The 18,050-nt window shown below is 44.2% G+C and overlaps 1 protein-coding gene across 9 annotated transcripts in view; it reads left to right on the forward strand.

The window, feature by feature from the left end:
- LOC133484110 (ATP-binding cassette sub-family C member 4-like) overlaps positions 1–18,050 on the forward strand; it is an 83,427-nt gene that overhangs the window by 29,137 nt on the left and 36,240 nt on the right. For 8 of the 9 annotated variants that reach the window (XR_009790292.1, XR_009790289.1, XM_061786268.1 and 5 more), the window contains 3 exons: positions 6,407–6,508; positions 15,888–15,977; positions 16,421–16,621. Coding sequence is in view for 7 of the 9 variants with exons in the window: in XM_061786268.1 (XP_061642252.1) it covers positions 6,407–6,508; positions 15,888–15,977; positions 16,421–16,621 (393 nt within the window). In the remaining 2 variants the exon portion in view is untranslated. The remainder of the gene's footprint in view (positions 1–6,406; positions 6,509–15,887; positions 15,978–16,420; positions 16,622–18,050) is intronic. The other variant, XM_061786261.1, reaches the window with a different exon arrangement.

The raw sequence follows: 18,050 nt of genomic DNA on the forward strand, positions 1-18,050 counted from the left end.
GTTCAAATAAATAATTGCTGTACTGTACTTAAGTAGACTTTTTCGGTACAGTATCCGGAATTTAAATTGTCCATAGGTGTGAATGTGAGTATGAATGGTTGATTGTCTATATTGACCTGTGATTGGCTGGCGACCAGTCCAAGGTGTACCCCACCTCTCTAAAGTCAGCTAGGATAGACTGCAGCTCGCCTTTCCCGTGACCCAAATGGGGATAAGTAATCCAGAAAATGGATGGTATGCAGTGTTGAGAAAGTTCATTTTGTACGCGAAGTAGTTCAAAGTTCAGTTCACCATTCCAAAAATGAACTAGTTCAGTTCATAATTCAAAATTTTGACATAAATTTACCATTCCAAAGATGAACTCCATTAGAACTCTATTAGAACTATTCTTTTGATAACCAGATCCGCCTGTGCCTCAGTACACGGTGAAACTTGCTAAGGGAGATTAGTGGTAGTGTATGTACAGTATATACTGTATTTGAGCCTGTATGTAAAAGTTTCATCATTTGTTGATTGCAGAAAATGCTAAGGATATTTCAAACTTGTGAACCCAATTGTTGTTGTGGAGTTCCATAGCTCTTTTTTTTCTCAATATGTTGCTGATAGGCTATTACCCTCAAAATACTGCCATTTCATTTTCCCATAGTTGCCACCCATTCAGTCCACACTGGTAGCCAGCTGTAGCTTTCACCCGACAATCGCAAAAGCATGCGGAAAAACATGTTGCTTGAAAGGTGTTTTTTTTTAAAAGGGGATTTGAAACAAAAACAAGACTTTTGTCCTTAATGTGCAAAGAAAAACACGCAACACAGTATGACAGGAACGATGATGAAAGGACATTGATAACTTTGCATTCCTCACAGCTCTGGCTGACTATATTAACAAAATATTTTATTTTATCTATTCTTATATTCAAATAGATTCCATATTATGACAGTGTGATCGTACAGAGTTTTAACTAAAGAATTCTTATACAAATAATAATTTTCGTAGCAAAAATCTTTTTTAAATTATGTACTATACCTGCAATTGGCTGGCAACCAGTTCAGGGTGTACCCCGCTTCCTGCCCGATGATAGCTGGGATAGGCTCCAGCAGGCCCGCGACCCTTGTGAGGAGAAGCGGCTCAGAAAATGGATGGATGGATGTACTATACTGTATTACAAACGGACCACCAAAGTACATATTCACTCCCATTTATGCAGTGTCCCTGAATGCACCTCACGTTCTCACGCAGCTGCGACGTGCCTGCCATGAATGGCGGCCATAGCCGCACTAAATCGGTTGCCAAATGCAGCGTTTTATCCCCAAAATACAGTTCCGTGATAAAGTATTGGCCCCCTCCTCAAATTGTTATATTTTTGCATAGCGCCCCACTTCAATGTTTAAAATCATCAAACAGATGTGAATATTGGACAAATATAACCCAAGTGAACTTAAAATGCTCTTTTTAAATGGTGATTTAAATTATTCAGGAAAGAAAACGATTAAGTTACCTGGCCCTGTTTGAAAAAGTAATGGCCCCCTAAACCTTATAACTGGTTAGGCCACCCTCCGCAGCAACAACTGAAAGCAAGAGTTTTCTATAACTGGCAATGAGTTTCTGTTAAAGAGCAGAATTCATGGTTCCATCAATCACAAGTTAAAGCGAAGCAGCCCAAGACCATCAAACTACCACCACCATTTTTGCCTGACGTTATGATGTTCTTTTTCTGACATGCTGTGCTACATTGACGCCAGATGTAACGAGAGACACACCTTCCAAAAAGATCAACTTTCATCTCATCAGTCCATATAATTGTTGTGTATTATTCTCTTGTGATGTCCCTCTTGCGTATGCCGCGATGCACGCTGGGATATGTTGCTGCTGCTGTGGGTCGGGGTAAAAAGGTCCGCGGTGGAAAGGAAAAGTTACCCCAAGACAAACTGCTGAGATGGCTGGACATCGGGGGCCATTTGACGAAAATGGAGAACAATGGACTTCATATACCGAGAGGTTTGAATACATTATCCTAGCAAACAAGATTGAAAAGGATATTATTGTACAAACATTTTATGTATCATGGTAGGAAAATCATTCAACCTACTGTGTAGTCTGGTGCAACCTGACAAGCCAGGAAACAAGTCATTTGAGGAAATAGTGGCAAGATTGAAAAATCACTATGCACCAAAGCCGCTGGTCATTGCAGAGAGGTTCAAATTCCATAAAAGGAACCAGGAAGAGGGGGAAGCTGTTTTACAATTTGTAGCTGTATTAAAACAGTTATCTGAACATTGTGATTTTGGACTGGCACTAAATGACACTGTACATGACCGGCTGGTGTGTGGTCTACGTGGTGAGGCTATTCAAAAACGATTATTGCCAGAAGCTAACCTACGACTGGAAAAGGCAAAATTAGCACATCAATGGAGATGTCTGCATGTCGGTCATGTGATGCAATACGGGCATTGTCAGCCGCACGAACGCGGGAGTGTAAAGAGGCCTTTAGACTGTAGAAACTGTGGTAAGAAGGGCCACATAGAACGTGTCTGTCGGAGTAAGAAAACTCAGACACGCAAGAGAGACAGAGAAGTGGGGGAAATAAGAAGAAATATGTGAATAAAATGGAACTGAGTAATTGTGAGTCAGAGGAAGAAGACAGTACATATCTGTTATCGATGACAATGATGATGGATACTGGGTCACACCATTACTGGAGAACCAACCAGTCAGGATACAGGTGGACACTGGTACACATGTATCCATGGTATCAAACGTTGTTTACAATGCCAAACTACAGCACCTTTCTCTCCAAATGACAAAATTTATGATAAGGACATACACTGGTGAGTCTGTACCAGTGTTAGGAGTTGTTTATGTGCTCGTGGAACATAGCAAACAGAAAAAGACTCTTCCAGTGTACGTCGTTTTGGGGGAATCATCCGCTCTGATGGGCTGAAGAAGATCAAGCTGAACTGGCATGATTAGAGAACAAACAAAACAAGCCTCTCGCAGGAGATTTTGAAGAAACATTCCAAAGTTCTCGATGGGCAACTTGGCAGCATGAAAGACATTACTGTTAAGATGACTGTAAAATAAGGAGCACACAATGAGAATTTGGGGTGATTTTAAAGTCACTGTAAATCCAGTTCTGGAAGCTGAGAATTACCCATTACCTCTCATCGATGACCTCTTCTCATGCTTGGCTAGAGGTGAAAAGTTTAGCAAGATAGATTTCTTGCAAGCATATAATCAAATGCATGCGGTACATGAGTCACAGGAATTGCTGCCTGAACAAAGGACTATACTGGTACCAGAGGCTCCCCTTTGGGATTACCTCTGTTCTAGCACTATTTCAAACAGCAATGGACCAGATCCTGAGTGGCCTTTCAGGGGTTCGGTGTTATCTGGATGACTTGCTCATCACAGGGCCAGATGAGGAGTCCCACTTACGGAATCTGGATGCGACACTACAACGTCTGGGGGAATAGGTGTTGAACGTCCAACAAGATAAATGTGAGTTTTTCCAGCCTTCTGTTGAATACTTGGGACATGCGATTGACAAGGCACCATCTAAGGTGAAGGCTATTTTGGAAGCTCTACCTCCCAAAAATATGAGTCAGTTGAGGTCCTTTCTTGGATTGTTGACATACTACGCAAGATTTATGTCCAACCTGGGAAACATGTTAAACCCGCTACATGTACTGCTCAACAAAGCAAGAACATGGAAATGGACAGACAAATGTGATTCTGCATTCAAAGACGTAAAGACAACTCTCGTCAACTTGGGGGGCCTGGCCCACTTTGACCCATAGCTACCACTACAGCTGGCATGTGATGCCTCAGTTTATGGGGTGGGTGCAGTTGTGTCACACATAATGCCATCTGGAGAAGAGAGACTTATCGCCTTTGCATCAAGAACACTGAGTAAGCCGGAAAGTAATTATGCACAGAATGAAAGTTAGGGACCTTCTGTAGTGTTTGGAGTTACGAAATCTCATCAGTATCTCTTTGGCAGGAAATTCACGCTACTAACGGATCATCGTCCACTAACCTCTATTTGTGGGCATTCCATATCTGGCAGCCACCTGTATGCAGCGATGGGCTCTGCTGTTATCTGTTATCTGTTAGGCTTCCTTTACCTGTCACACACTCTGAGCCTCCACAGGCTGAGATATTTTACTTCAAGGAGGTGACAGCTGCTCCGGTCCCCTCAGCTCACGTGACGAAACATACACGCACTGACACAGTTGTTGATACCATCACTCGGGGAAGAGGAGGAGAGATGACACCCACTTTCAAGTCGTATCTGGTGAGACAAGATGAACTTTTCAGTCCAAAATGGATGCCTGTTGTGGGACTATCGTGTCATCATTCCACCACCCTTAGAGAGAAAGTGCTTGCTGAGCTTCATGTCAGACACTGTGGAATAGTGCGGATGAAAGAAACGGTTATTACACTTATTTCTGGTGGCCTGGATGCAGCTATAGAGGAGAAAGCAAGGTCATGTACTGACTGCCAAAAAGTGAGAAACCTCCCACAGTTGGTGCCCTTACATGCATGGAACTGGCCTGAAGAAACGTGGCAAAGAGTTCACATTGATTTTGTGGGACCATTGGGCAACCACATGTTCTTAGTGGTAGTTGATGCTCATAGTAAATGGCCAGAAGTAGCTGTGATGAAGAGCAACTCTTCAGAGAGAACCATTCAAGAGCTCAGGTCTATCTTAAGCCGATTTGGTCTACCTCAACAACTTATTGATAATGGCCCACACCTCGTGTCGGAGGAGTTCAGAACATTCATGGAAGAAAATTGTATTCACAACATTATGTCTGCGCCTTATCATCCTGCTACAAATGGACTTGGAGTAGGATTTGTACAAACTTTGAAGCAAGTGCTCAAAGCCTTACCTAGCTCCCAGTCCCTCAACCGACACCTCAGTGCTTTTCTGTTGTCCTACAGAAACACACCCCATGCTACAACAAAGGTGTCTCCCTCTTCGTCTATGTTCAAGAAAACGCTCCGCACTCGACTTGATCTTCTAAGACCTAAAAAGACAAAAGACATTGTGCACCTTCAACAGAAAGCTCAATTGGAACAAAGGGCCAAGGCAAAGTTACGGTCATTCACAGCTGGCGATAAGGTGCTTGCCTTATCCTTTGTAGGTTGGCCACTCCTGGGAAGGTTCAACACTGTATTTCTAAACTGTTCTGGAATTTCTTTAGATTGTGTCATTTTGTTGCAGCTTTTTTTTAGAGCTTTTGTCCGACTTGATTTTGTCGGGACAGATTCTGTTAAAGTGAATTCTTTATTGAACAGGTCTGGAGGCTTGGGGGTGCTCAGTAAAAATGAACAAACATTTGTCATTTCCCACAATTAATTCATGATTTAACAAGGGGGGTAATTACTTTTTCACACGTGGGCCAGGTAACTTTGAATAGTTTTTTTTCTTCTTTAACAAATGAAATCACCATTTAAAAACAATATTTTAAGTTCACTTGTGTTATATTTTTCTATCTATATTTGTTTGATTGATCTTAAAAATTAAAGTGGGGAAACTATGCAAAAATATACGAATTTGAGAAGGAGGCCAATACTTCTTCACGGCACTGTATGAAGGCTCGTATGTGGTGTGTTCAGACGGGTTTTTCCTGGAAGTCCCTAACAACACCAGGCACTCTTGAAGGAAAATGAACTTTCTTTGGAAAACCATTCACAGATGCCAGAATGAGCTCGTTCTCAATAACGTTCATCAGGCAGAAATGAACTAAGTTCAGTTCACGTTCACTCAAAATATGAACTAGTTCATGAACTTTCGTTCATTGAACTCATTCAGGTACAACACTGATGGTATGGCTGAGCCCAAGTGCACAAAGCAAGGTCTATAAAAGCATGCTTGGATCAGTATGGTGTGGAAGAATTAATTTGAACCCTGACGTCAATACCATGAAAGAGAAACCAACATTAGTGCTCTTCTGGAATAATGTACAAAAATTGGCCATACTCCACAATCTCATAGAAATAGGAAGCTGTTTTAGCATCGACGCGACAACAGAACTTCCATTTTCACTTCCAACAGGCGTAATGGGCAGGTGTCGCAATACTTATGTTTATGTAAAGTATGTCCAATGGTGGAAAACAAAGAGTGGCGCAGGTTTGGGCTTCTGATCCAGTACTCAACTGCAGTGATCTTCAAAGTGTGGTACCACTAGTCCTAAGCGGACACAAAATTAAATGTTCAAATTGTGCATAGATACTGTGACTTAAACTTTGTTTGGAATCAAGTAGACTTCATTTGTTGAGTACAGTTCTGTTCTATTTAACTTTTAAGTACAATATAAGTTGCATTTAATCTTTTCGCGCTGTTTTTATTTTTGGCTGTAGTACCCGTTGGTTTGAGAACCACTGCTTTACTGTATTCATCTAGAATTTCCTTCTCCTGGATGAAATGAGTAGAAGAAAGTTAACACTCGAGGAAAAGAACCCAAACACCATCGAGATGAAGAGGCTGACGTGCTACTGGGATAAGGTGACCATTCTACTCTGTGTACCATGTAATGTCAAAGGTCGAAAACCCTGGTAGTCTTACAATTTGAAATTCAACCAAAATTGTCGAGCCGAATACACCATAACAAAAATCCAGAGATTGAACTGGAGCATTCACAAAGTTATTTTTTATCATGAGACTCCGGCTCAGAGAGCATTAAAGGATTAACTCCACAATGCCTTTTTGGCTTTATTTGTGATGCCAAAACAAAAGGGGCCCATTGATGGCAAAGAGGAAAAGTGTGATGATGAAAATAATACTGAAAATTGAACTTTTAGGGATTTTTGGAAATAAGTTTGCATGTCTCTGGCCTGGCTGTTTATCTGATTGTATCTGATTGTTTTTACTTTCCTACAATGTGTTCCAAATTATTAAAGACACGGGGCCCTGTTTTTGTGAACGGTATGAATCCAACACGGCGAGGTTAGACCGGTGTTTGTAATTTCGTAGACCACCGCAGCCTGGCACATCCGATAGTGGGCCGGCTGCACCACTGTGAGTGTGTTACAGCCGACTTTATTTGCCACCAATTGACGCAGCTCCTCTCGTTCCCTTTAAAGATGGCGCAATGACAGTTTCGACAGAGACATCTCTATGCGTAAGAGGACAATGCATTAATCGCAGCGATTCGTGGATGAGTGGAGTATTGTAACTGCTCTTGGCCGGTGTAGCAACAGACAATGTGAGTGGGTATTCAGAATGAGCTGGTGATAACCGGTGACATAAATATGTCAGCGGACCTCAGTATCTGTCTGCCTGTGTCCCGGTCAAATTCAACAAAATTGCATTAGACCAGCGGCCTACCTTGAGCCGCTATTTAGTCAAACGACACACCCTCACTGAATGCCCAGCAGGTGAGGGTGAGGCCAGATTTGAACCCAGGTCCACCGAACTGAGGCAAATGTGCTAACCAGTTAGCCTCCATGCCACCCAATCCAGTCAATCGCGGGGTGTAGGGATCAGATTTAAAAAATAAAAATAAAAAACTTCCCAGACAGGAGCTGCTCCATAAAAAATATTGCGTTTGCCAAATTGCAAGACAAGGAAATGAAGCCAGGCTTTTTGTTTGTTTTTGTATTTTCACAAATAAATATTTGCAATGTACAGTCTTTTTTTCAGGAAAATACATTTACAGATTCCAAATACTTCACACTGCTGTATTTAAAAACTGACAAAGAGCTGTCCGTGAAGTCATGTATTTTTTTATTTATTGAACCTTATCCAGGTAAGGTATTTGCAGTGCCAACCTGGCTGCAGACAGCAGATTAAAACAAAGCAAAATAGTAGCAAAGACATATACAAACTACAATGTACATAGTAAGTGCATAGTAATCATAGCACATGATGAATAAAAGGTCCATAAAAGGCATGTGAGCGGATGTTCTCTAAAGCTGAAGAACTTGCATGAAGAAAAATTGTCTTTTTGAAAATACAAATAAATGTAGAATACTGACTGCAGATGACTATAGATGTGATTAATTGTTGTCTAATTTGTACTGAAACTGTGTGAGGCTTAGGCTCATGGCCCTATTGCATTTTCCAGCTCATAAATCACATATATAGTCATCTGAAAGATTCTGTTGCACAATCTACGTATTTACAGTAGGCATATCATCGCAATAAAATAGAATAAATATATTCTAATTGATTGAAATCTACCTGTATATAATAAAACTCCCTACCTCAAAGACTGTCTGCGCCAGGATGGCATTGCAAATGAGAATCAGCTCTCAATTGCCTCACCTGGATAAAAGGTTAGGTTTTAAAGGTATCAAAAGTATTTGAAATTTAGATTAAGATAGAAAATAAGACATTAACTTGAAAGCTTGAAATACCAGCATTTTTTTTTAGATCCAGTACGTCACAGTATTTAGCAACATCAGTCTCATTTGCTTAAGCTACCCTAAACTAATAAGTGCGATGGAAACAAAAACAACCTGGGCCACAGGAACCTTTTACAACCAAGAACTCCTGTTAGCAGGAACTCCAGTTCCCTGGACTGGTTGGTGGAAAAGCTCCTCATGACAGGTTTCTTTTTATAAAGCTAGTTTGTTGAAGTCTTGCTCACTGGCAGTAAATTATGTCACATTTGAACATTAACATAATATTGCAAACATTAATTTTAGTGGGCAAATAAATGTTTGAAACAAATCTAGCTTTTTTATTTTTAAATATTTCAGTTTGTATACCTTTATTTAAATAGTACAAGTGCTTGTCTTTTAATTTAAGCATACCTTTTTAAATTTTTGTTTCTTCTGTCCATTGTTGCCCCCAGGGAAAGCATGACAATCATCTGGAGAGATACAAAATACACAGATCTCCCTATATGTATTTTATTATCCATGCATCCATTTTCTCCGCTTATTCGAGGTTGGATTGTGGGGGCAGCTCTTCCGGGAGGATCCTGAGGCATTCCCAGGCCAGCCAAGAGACATAGTCTCTCAGAGTGTCCTGGGTCGTCCCCGAGGCCTCCTCCCAGTGGAACGTGCCTGGAACACCTCACCAGATGCCCGAGCCACCTCATCCGGCTCCTCTCGATGCGGAGGAGCATTGGCTCGACTCTGAGCCCTTCCCGGATGACCGAGCTTCTCACCCTATCTATAAGGGAGAAGCTGGACACCCTGCGGTGGAGCTAATTTCAGCCACTTGTATCCGCGTTCTTGTTTTTTTGGTCATGATAGATGAGGATAGGAGCGTAGATCGACTGGTAAATCAAGAGCTTTGCCTTTCGGCTCTTTTTCACCAGACCAATACAGAGTCCTCATCACTGCAGACGCTGCACCGATCTGCCTGTCGATCTCCCACTCCATTCTTCCCTCACTCATGAACAAGACCCCGAGATATTTGAACTCCTCCACTTGGGGCAGGATCTCTTCCCTGACCCGGAGAGGGCACTCCACCCTATTCCTACTGAGGACAATGGCCTCAGTTTTGGAGGTTTTTCATCCCAGCCGCTTCACACTCTGCTGTGAACCGCTCCAGCAAAAGTTGAAGATCACAGTTTTATGAAGCTATCAGAATCACATCATCTGCAAAAATCAGAGACACAATGCTGAGGCCACCAAACCTCAAATTCTTTTCCATGATGAACAGAGTGACAAAGGGAAAGCCTTGGCAGAGTCCAACTCTAATTGGGAATGAATGGGACTTACTGCCGGCAATGCGGAGCAAACCCTGACACCGGTTGTACAGGGATGGAACAGCCCATATCAGGCAATCCGGTACCCCATGCCTTCTCCAAGCCCACAAAACACATGTAGACTGGTTGACCGAACTCCCATGCACCCTCGAGGACCCTGCCGAGGGTGAAGAGTTGGTCCACTGTTCCACGGCCAGGACGAAAACCACACTGCTCCTCCTGAATCTGAGATTCAACTTCTTAACGGACCCTCCTCTCCAGCACCCCTGAATCAGATCTTACTAGGGAGGCTAAGGAGTGTGATCCCGCTATTCTTGAAATACACCCTTCCGTCCCCCTTCTTAAAAAGGGGCACCACCACCCCAGTCTGCCAATTCAGAGGCACTGTGCCAGATGTCCACGCGATGTTGCAGAGGCGTGTCAACCAGGACAGCCTCACAACATCCAGAGCCTTTAGGAACTCTGGTTGGAGCACATCCATCCCTGTGGCCCTGCCACCGATGAGCTTTTTAACCTTGGTCTTCGAAGTATTGGGACCACCGACTCACAACGTCCTGAGTTAAGGCCATCCCCACAATACACAATGGTGACACTGTACTGCTTCCCCCTCCTGAGGCACTGGATGGTGGGCCAGAATTTCCTTGAAGCTGTCTGTAAGTCATTCTCCATGGACTCACCGAACTCCCATACCTGAATTTTTGTCTCAGTGAACAGCGAAGCTGCATTCCGCTTGGCCAGCCAGTACCCGTCAGCTGCCTCCGGAGTCCCACAGGCCAAAAAACGCCCGATAGGACTCCTTCTTCAGCTTCCCTCGGGACGTGTGCCAAGTTCTGTCGGAGGTAGGAGTTGAAGCTCCTTCTGACAGGGGATTCTGCCAAACGTTCCCATCAGACCTTCACAATATGTATGGATCCGATCCCCTGTAGCCGGGGATCGGATCGCCAGGGTCCCTGCCTTCGGCTGCCGCCAAGCTCTCCACGCACCCGACCCTCTTGCCCCACCCATAGGTGGTGAGCCCATGGGAACGGGAACCCGCGTTGCCTCTTCGGGCTGTGCCCGGCCAGGCCCCATAGGTGCAGGCCTCTGGCCACCAGGTGCTCGCCATTAAGCCCCACCTCCAGGCCTGGCTCCAGAGGGGGCCCCGGTGACCTGCCTCCGAGCGAGCAAAAATGTCTTTCATTGTTTGTATTCATCATAGGGGATGTGCTTTGTCTCTCCCTCACCTTGGACTTGTTTATCCTGGGTAACTCGACCAGGGTCATAAAGCACACAACAACTTAGCTCCTGGGATCATTGGCACGCAAAAACCCTTCCACCACGATAAGGTGATGGCTCAAGAAGGGGCAGACAGATTCTATTTAAGTGATTTCTTGATTGAACAGGTCTGGAAGTATTCAGGCTTGGGTGTGGACAGTGAAAATTACCCCAAAAATGTGATTAGCAACAGTTAATTCATGATTTACCAAGGGGGACAAATACTTTTTCACGCAGAGCTAGGTAGCTTTGAATATTTGTTTCCCCTCAATAAATAAAATCACCATTTAAAAACTGCATTTTATATTTACTTATCTTGTCTGATGGCTGGCGACCAGTTCTGGGTGTACCCCGCCTCTCGCCCGAAGATAGCTGGGATAGGCTCCAGCACACCTGCGACCCTAGTGAGGAGAAGCGGTACAGAAAATGGATGGATGGATGGATAGATTATCTTGTCTGATATTTATATTTGTTTGATTATCTGAAACATTATAGTGGGAAAACTGCAAAACAATAAGAATTTGAGAAGGGGGCAAATACTTTTTTACGGCACTGTACCAAGAAGAGCAAAACAGATTTTTATCAGAAACCTGTTAACCTAACCCACATGAGCACATGCTGTTGTGACACAAGCATATTTTTTTGCAGAGCAACAGCTTGCATTTGCTAAGGTTTAACTGCATGCCACTAATAGGCTAGTCCATTGAAATGGGTTACTGCTGTTATAAAACTTGCACTCAATCAGGTCACTTCATTTCCACATGGCCCTTGCGACCAAAAGACCAGGCTCCGTGGTGAGCCAAACCACTACCTCCCATAGCTCTCCCTCCCGTATGACAGTTCCCGCTTTCATTCTTGGTACTGCTCACGACACATCCATAGTTGCCTTCATTGATTCTGGTGCAGACGATAACTTCATTCATGAAGGATTAGCAAATCAACTCCCTCTCCAACCGCTCCCGTCTCCCAAGAAGGTCACAGCCCTGGATGGGCGAGTCATATCCCCTGTCACCGACCAAACAGTTCCATTCACCCTGCTTATTTCTGGAAATCACCATGAGGACATTTCTATTTTTTTCATCCCTTCCCCTGAGACCCCACTAGTCCTTGGAATTCCCTGGCTCAAAAGACATAACCCCGAAATAGACTGGACGTACTTGTCAATCACGGGATGGAGCGCTCACTGCCATTCACACTGCCTGCTCTCTGCCATACCGCCCTCCTGTAAACCACCACCATCTGCCACACCAGTTGACCTCTCTTGAGCCCCCGAAGAATATCATGATCTTTCCCGTTTTCAGTAAAGACCTGAAAAGGGGCCGTTCTCTCTCAGCAGGACCCCCCTTCCCAAAAACTTCATCCCTGTGCTTTCTTTTCCCGTCATCTATCTGCCGCCGAACGCCACTATGACGTTGGCAATCGAGAGCTGTTGGCCATCATATGGGCCTTGGAAGAGTGGAAGCACCATTCAGTTCATCCAGCAGCACTTCTGGTGGCCCAGCCTTGTTAAAGACTCTTAGGAGTTCGTCCAAGCCTGCTCCGTCTGTGCCCGAGAAAAGTCTTCACACCTGCCCCCAGCTGGTCCCCTGCGTCCCTTGCCTATCCCAAGCCGCCATTGGTGCCATATTGCTCTGGACTTCGTCACCGGCCTACCCCCCTCTGAAGGTAACGCGATCATTCTCACTATTGTCGATCGCTTTTCCAAATATGTCCATTACGTACCCCTCCCCAAACTACCAACTGCCTTTGAAACTACTAACCTCCTTGCCCAACATGTCTTTAAACTCCACGGAATTCCCATCAATATCCTCTATGACTGAGGACCTCAGTTCTCCTCCCTTGTCTGGAAGGAATTGTAAAGCGGTGGGCGCAGCAGCCAGCTTGTCTTCGGGATATCATCCACAGACCAACGGCCAGACGGAGTGGGCGAATCAGTCCCTAGAATCGGCCCTCTGCTGTGTTGCCGCACGCAACCCCTCCTCACGGAGCTCGTTCCTCCCGTGGATTGAATACGCCCACAACTCCCTCACCAGCTCCGCTACCAGTATGTCCCCGTTCATGGCTTGCCACAGTTTCCAACCTCCTTTATTTAGGGAACAGGAGCATGCAGTGGCGGTTCCCACGGTTAAGGATCACCTCAAAAGGGTCCAGGCCGTGTGGAAAGACGTCCGGGCGGCCTTGTCTGCAGAAAGAAACAAACGGGTTGCGGACCTTCATCGCTCTCCTACGCCTGAGTACAAGGTGGGTCAGTCCATTTGGCTTTCTTCCCATTACCTCCCACTTCAGACGGAATCCCGCAAACTTGCTCCATGTTTCATTGGTCCTTTCCCTATTACAAAAATTATCAATCCCGCGTCTGTCCAACTGAAATTTACCCATTCTCTAAAGATTCAGCCTACATTCCATGTGTCACTACTCAAGCCTGTCTCCACCTGCGCTTAGCCCTCCGGCCGTGCCCTCTCCGCCCCCCGTGTTATTGACAACCACCTGGGTTCACGGTTTCGCGCATCCTTGATGTGAGGCCCAAGGGGAGGGGTTATCAGTTTCTGGTGGACTGGGAGGGGTATGGTTCCGGAGGAACGCTCATGGATTTCCCGTAAACGTATATTGGACGACTCCCTCATTAGAGACTTTTATGCGGCTAACCCGGGGAAAGCTGGTAGGACGCCAGTGGGCGTCTGTTGAGAGGGACTCCAGTTGCCTTCTCTCTCTCCCTCCCTCTCTCTCTCTCACTATCTCTCTCTCTCTCTCTCTCTCTCTCTCTCTCTCTCTAATCAGCTCCACCTCGGCCGCGCACCTGTCATCAATCAGCCCTCATCATCACCTGCATAAAAGCCTGCCGGATCCCGGAAACTCTTGCCAGAGTATTAACGCTCTCCTGCAGTACAACGGCTCTCAAGCGCATAGTAAGCCACACCATGTTTGGCTCGTGGGGACGGAGAACAAGTTCACTGCTGTTTTTCAATAAAAGTAACTGTTGTTGCTAATTTTGGACAGTGGGGGGCGCACAGACGAGACTTACTCAAGTTTCAGGAGCAAAGGAAGCCCATTTCATATAGAATGCCTTGCCACCTTTGCATTAGTTTTGTGAAAATAAATACCTTCTTTAGAAATATTTCAAGACATTGAATATTGCAAAATGTCAGTCAACAGCTTTAGTTCAAAAGAGGTTGGTTTGGTGAAACCATTTTTTCCTTTTTCATTCACTGAAGTTCCCACTTTAGTTTGTATGGTGGTGTATGATGAGTCAGTTGAGGTTGTCAAGATTTCAGATGGATGTGGAAATGTATGTACATACATTTTAAATGATTTATGGATTTTAAGAAGTAGTTTTATAAAAGCTACCATACAGTACAGTATATAGATCTGCTTTGATCTGTAAGTTGTACACCTGTTAAAAAAGTTGAAATTGCACTCATTTTTGTTAAGAAATTTCAGATTGCGCATATGATTTCCAAAAAGATCATCGTAAATGTGAATCTTTTCCAAATGTACTTGTAAATATTTGCACCAAATTAGTGTGGAAAATCTGGAATTGGCGTTATTTATAACTTAGTAGGCCACGAATATACTGGTCCAGCCAACTTGAGATCAAATTGGGGTGAATGTGGCCCTGAACTAAAATGAGTTTCACACCCCAGACTCACATTTCCAGTAGATGTCGAAGTTCACTTTATAACCTCCAACTTTATGTAAACAGCCAGGAGCTGAAGGGGGGTCTCTTTCACGTAGTATGACGTATAGTGGAACCTCGATTTAACGGACTAATAGGGGCGGGGGATCGTCCATTTCAGCTGATTGTCCGTTATATTGAAGCACTTTTTTGTGGCCATATGCACCCATATTAATGTACTTTTTTCACGCCCTAAAACGCTCCAGTACAGCGGAAAGTTATTGTACATAAATATAAAAAAGCTTGAAAATGTTTGAGAAGTTTTAAATTGTATCTAAACTTACCACGCTGGTGTGCTTGATCGTGACGTTGTTGTAGTCATAGGCGAGTCGCAGTGGGTCGCTTTCATGAGCCGGGAGGAATTTGTGTGCTTCCTATTTCCAAATCCATTCCATAGACGAATGGCTTGACAAAAAAACTGTTACTGTACCAAAGATAGCATGTGCGTGCTCTCTCTCTGCACAGAGCTCTATGCATAGATAGAACTCCTGACATCACAGCTGCCACATCAATATGCCTGGAAATGTTGCATATGTCAAATCATTGCCTTTGATGGAATGTTGCCACATTCAACATGGCCACCACATAGGCACGTGTGTTGCCTTCATTGCGCCACAGTGCCAGTAAACAGCAACCAATTCCGGAAACAACAGACTTTGTCACCACCGGTTTAAGTGACAACTGAAAGCTATTTTTAGACACATGTACTGTCCACATGGTCTGTTACTACCGATATACGTTGAATTGGGGTTTGTTAAATTGAGGTTCCACTGTATACTGTAACTGCCTCCAAACTCCCAAGTGCCATGTGATGGTTCACCTTCACGGGGTACTGTATTTGCAGCAGCCTCCAGAGTGCGGAGAGAGAAAGGGCCTGAAGTCAATGGCAGAAAACGCGAATATTCAGATTTGATAGTGAATGCCCACATTCCAGGGTTGCTCCACCTAGAGTGCGTAGTTGGCACGAGGGTGCTTAAGTGGACGGGAGACTCTGCACAGCCAGAGAAGCGCCTTTTCTGACGTAGTCATACAGCCTTCATGAACAAGTGGAACGAATTGGATACCGACACACTACGTGGGCTCTCTACCTTACACTACGAAGTGAAGTTGAAAACCATAGATTTATGATCATATTTAAGTGAATAATGATAGGTTAGGTGATTATTTAAACTCATTTTAATTTAGGGGGGCTTAAGAACAGTTTAAAGCCCCCCTAAAATAGGCCTAACAACACCACTGATGCCCATGATGAATGTACGTAAATATTTGTTAACATCTGTATCTATTCTTTTCAGGTTCTGGATTCGCCATCTCTGCAAAACATCTCGCTCACCGTGAAGTCACATCAGCTTCTGGCTATAATAGGACCAGTAGGAGCGGGGAAGGTGAGATTAAACATAGTTCAATGATTCTCAAAGTGTGGTACGAGGGCTCTCTCTAGTGGTACTCTGCGTGTCGTATTTGGCAAAGTCCTTACCAATGAATCCATGAAACCATACCATCACACGTGCCATCTCACAACCAAACACAGGGCACTTAAGGACGAGCCAGTGGATTTTTTTCCCCTGAAAGCATTCAGTTGTATTTAATTTATATTAGATGGGCTTGCAATAATATTAAATACTGTATACTTTGTAAGTATAAAACCTCTGCCTCATTTTTGACAGATACTTAAGCCTACTGTATTTTAATGTTGGCAATTACTTGATGCTTGATGTAAAAAGTTGAAGAACCACTAGCTTAGATACACAAATATACTGATTACTGACAAAAGTTGTTTTCATTCATCACTTCATACTACTCCCCTCTCCCCACCCACTTCCGCCAGTCGTCGCTGCTGAGTGCCATTCTGGGCGAGCTGTCTCATGACACTGGAACGATGACCGTTAGAGGTCAACTCAACTACGCATCCCAGCAACCCTGGGTGTTTCCAGGGACCATCCGCAGTAACATCCTGTTTGGGAGAGTGCTGAATCCCCAGAAGTATGAAAGAGTACTGAAGGCCTGCGCTCTAAAGAAGGTGAGTTTGGTAAGCAGAGTTGATTGTAAAAGAGGAGCCTCCGGTCCAGTCGAGCTGGTAGATAGAACTTTTCATCCATCCATCCATGTTCTGAGCCGCTAATCCTCACAAGGGTCGCGGGAGTGCTGGAGCCTATCCCAGCTATCTTCGGGCAGGAGGCGGGGTACACCCTGAACTGGTTGCCGGCCAATCGCAGGGCACACACAAACAAACAACCATTCGCACTCACATTCACACCTACGGGCAATTTAGAGTCTTCAATTAACCTACCATGCATGTTTTTGGTATGTGGGAGGAAACCGGAGTGCCCGGAGAAAACCCACGCAGGCACGGGGAGAACATGCAAACTCCACACAGGTGGGGCCGGGGATTGAACCCTGGTCTCAGAAGTGTGAGGCAGACACTCGAACCAGGCAGACACTCGACCAGTCGTCCACCGTGCCAGAACTTTTCAAAATGTTTGTAAATAATAGGCACCAGGGTAGTTCTAGGTGGCAGAAAAGTGATTGCTACCGCTGACCTGAACTGAAAAACATGATGAAAGCTTTTGGGTCGCACCACCAAATTTAAAGACCAGATCAAAAAGGTCAATACAGTGGAATCTTTAAAAGTCTCTTCAATCATTTAAAAAATAATATTTGATGTCCTTTTTTCAGGTTTGCAAGGTAATTTGAGATGAAAATGCCCAAAAAGTCCCTTTTCAAGCTATTCTAGTTGGTCTTCTACGCCTGACAGTTAAGACGGCCGGATTTCTCATTAATATGCGATTTCTCATTGGATTGCTCATCTCCTCAATGTAAATATGGAAAACAGCTGCATTCTGAGTGACCGTTGGTGAATGGCAATCTATTGGCGGCAGGGCGACCTCACGTTCACGCACTATTATCGTTGAAGCAGAATTCACCAAGTGTTGGATTGCTTGCCCCTGACTCACAAGTCACAAACCCACAGAGGAGGGGACGTGTCACAAAAAGTAAAAGAGAGGCGGATATTGTGATAGCGGGTCCCATTCAATCACTATAACTTGCATGTTTTGGTAGCGGCTGCCTATCCAACTGGCTCGCTCGCTCCAAACCTGGAAATGCACTTCCAGCAGTGTATGAAAGTTTACTTCACAAAGCCATCTTCCATGAAATGGGCCCGAACACAGCACAATTTTGGTGGCAGGGGATGCAAGTTCTGCACATGACAGAAGTGTTGTCACTCAGCCAGTTTTCATGAGTGTGGGCATGTAGCAACCACAAAGTGGGCAGGTACTTGAATATTAATTGACGAACCAACCAATATAGAACAAGACAGGTCTGCTTTTTTTATTTTTATTTTTTGTTCACAGACCATTTTAATAATGTACTACTGTCAGGTCGGACTGGCAGTTTTAACAAATACTGTATGACAAAAAGTGATTGTTTTTGAAATTGCAAACCTCTTTAATTGTAAA

The sequence above is a fragment of the Phyllopteryx taeniolatus genome, chromosome 1 (assembly GCF_024500385.1).
Source record: "Phyllopteryx taeniolatus isolate TA_2022b chromosome 1, UOR_Ptae_1.2, whole genome shotgun sequence".
Classification (NCBI taxonomy): domain Eukaryota; kingdom Metazoa; phylum Chordata; class Actinopteri; order Syngnathiformes; family Syngnathidae; genus Phyllopteryx; species Phyllopteryx taeniolatus.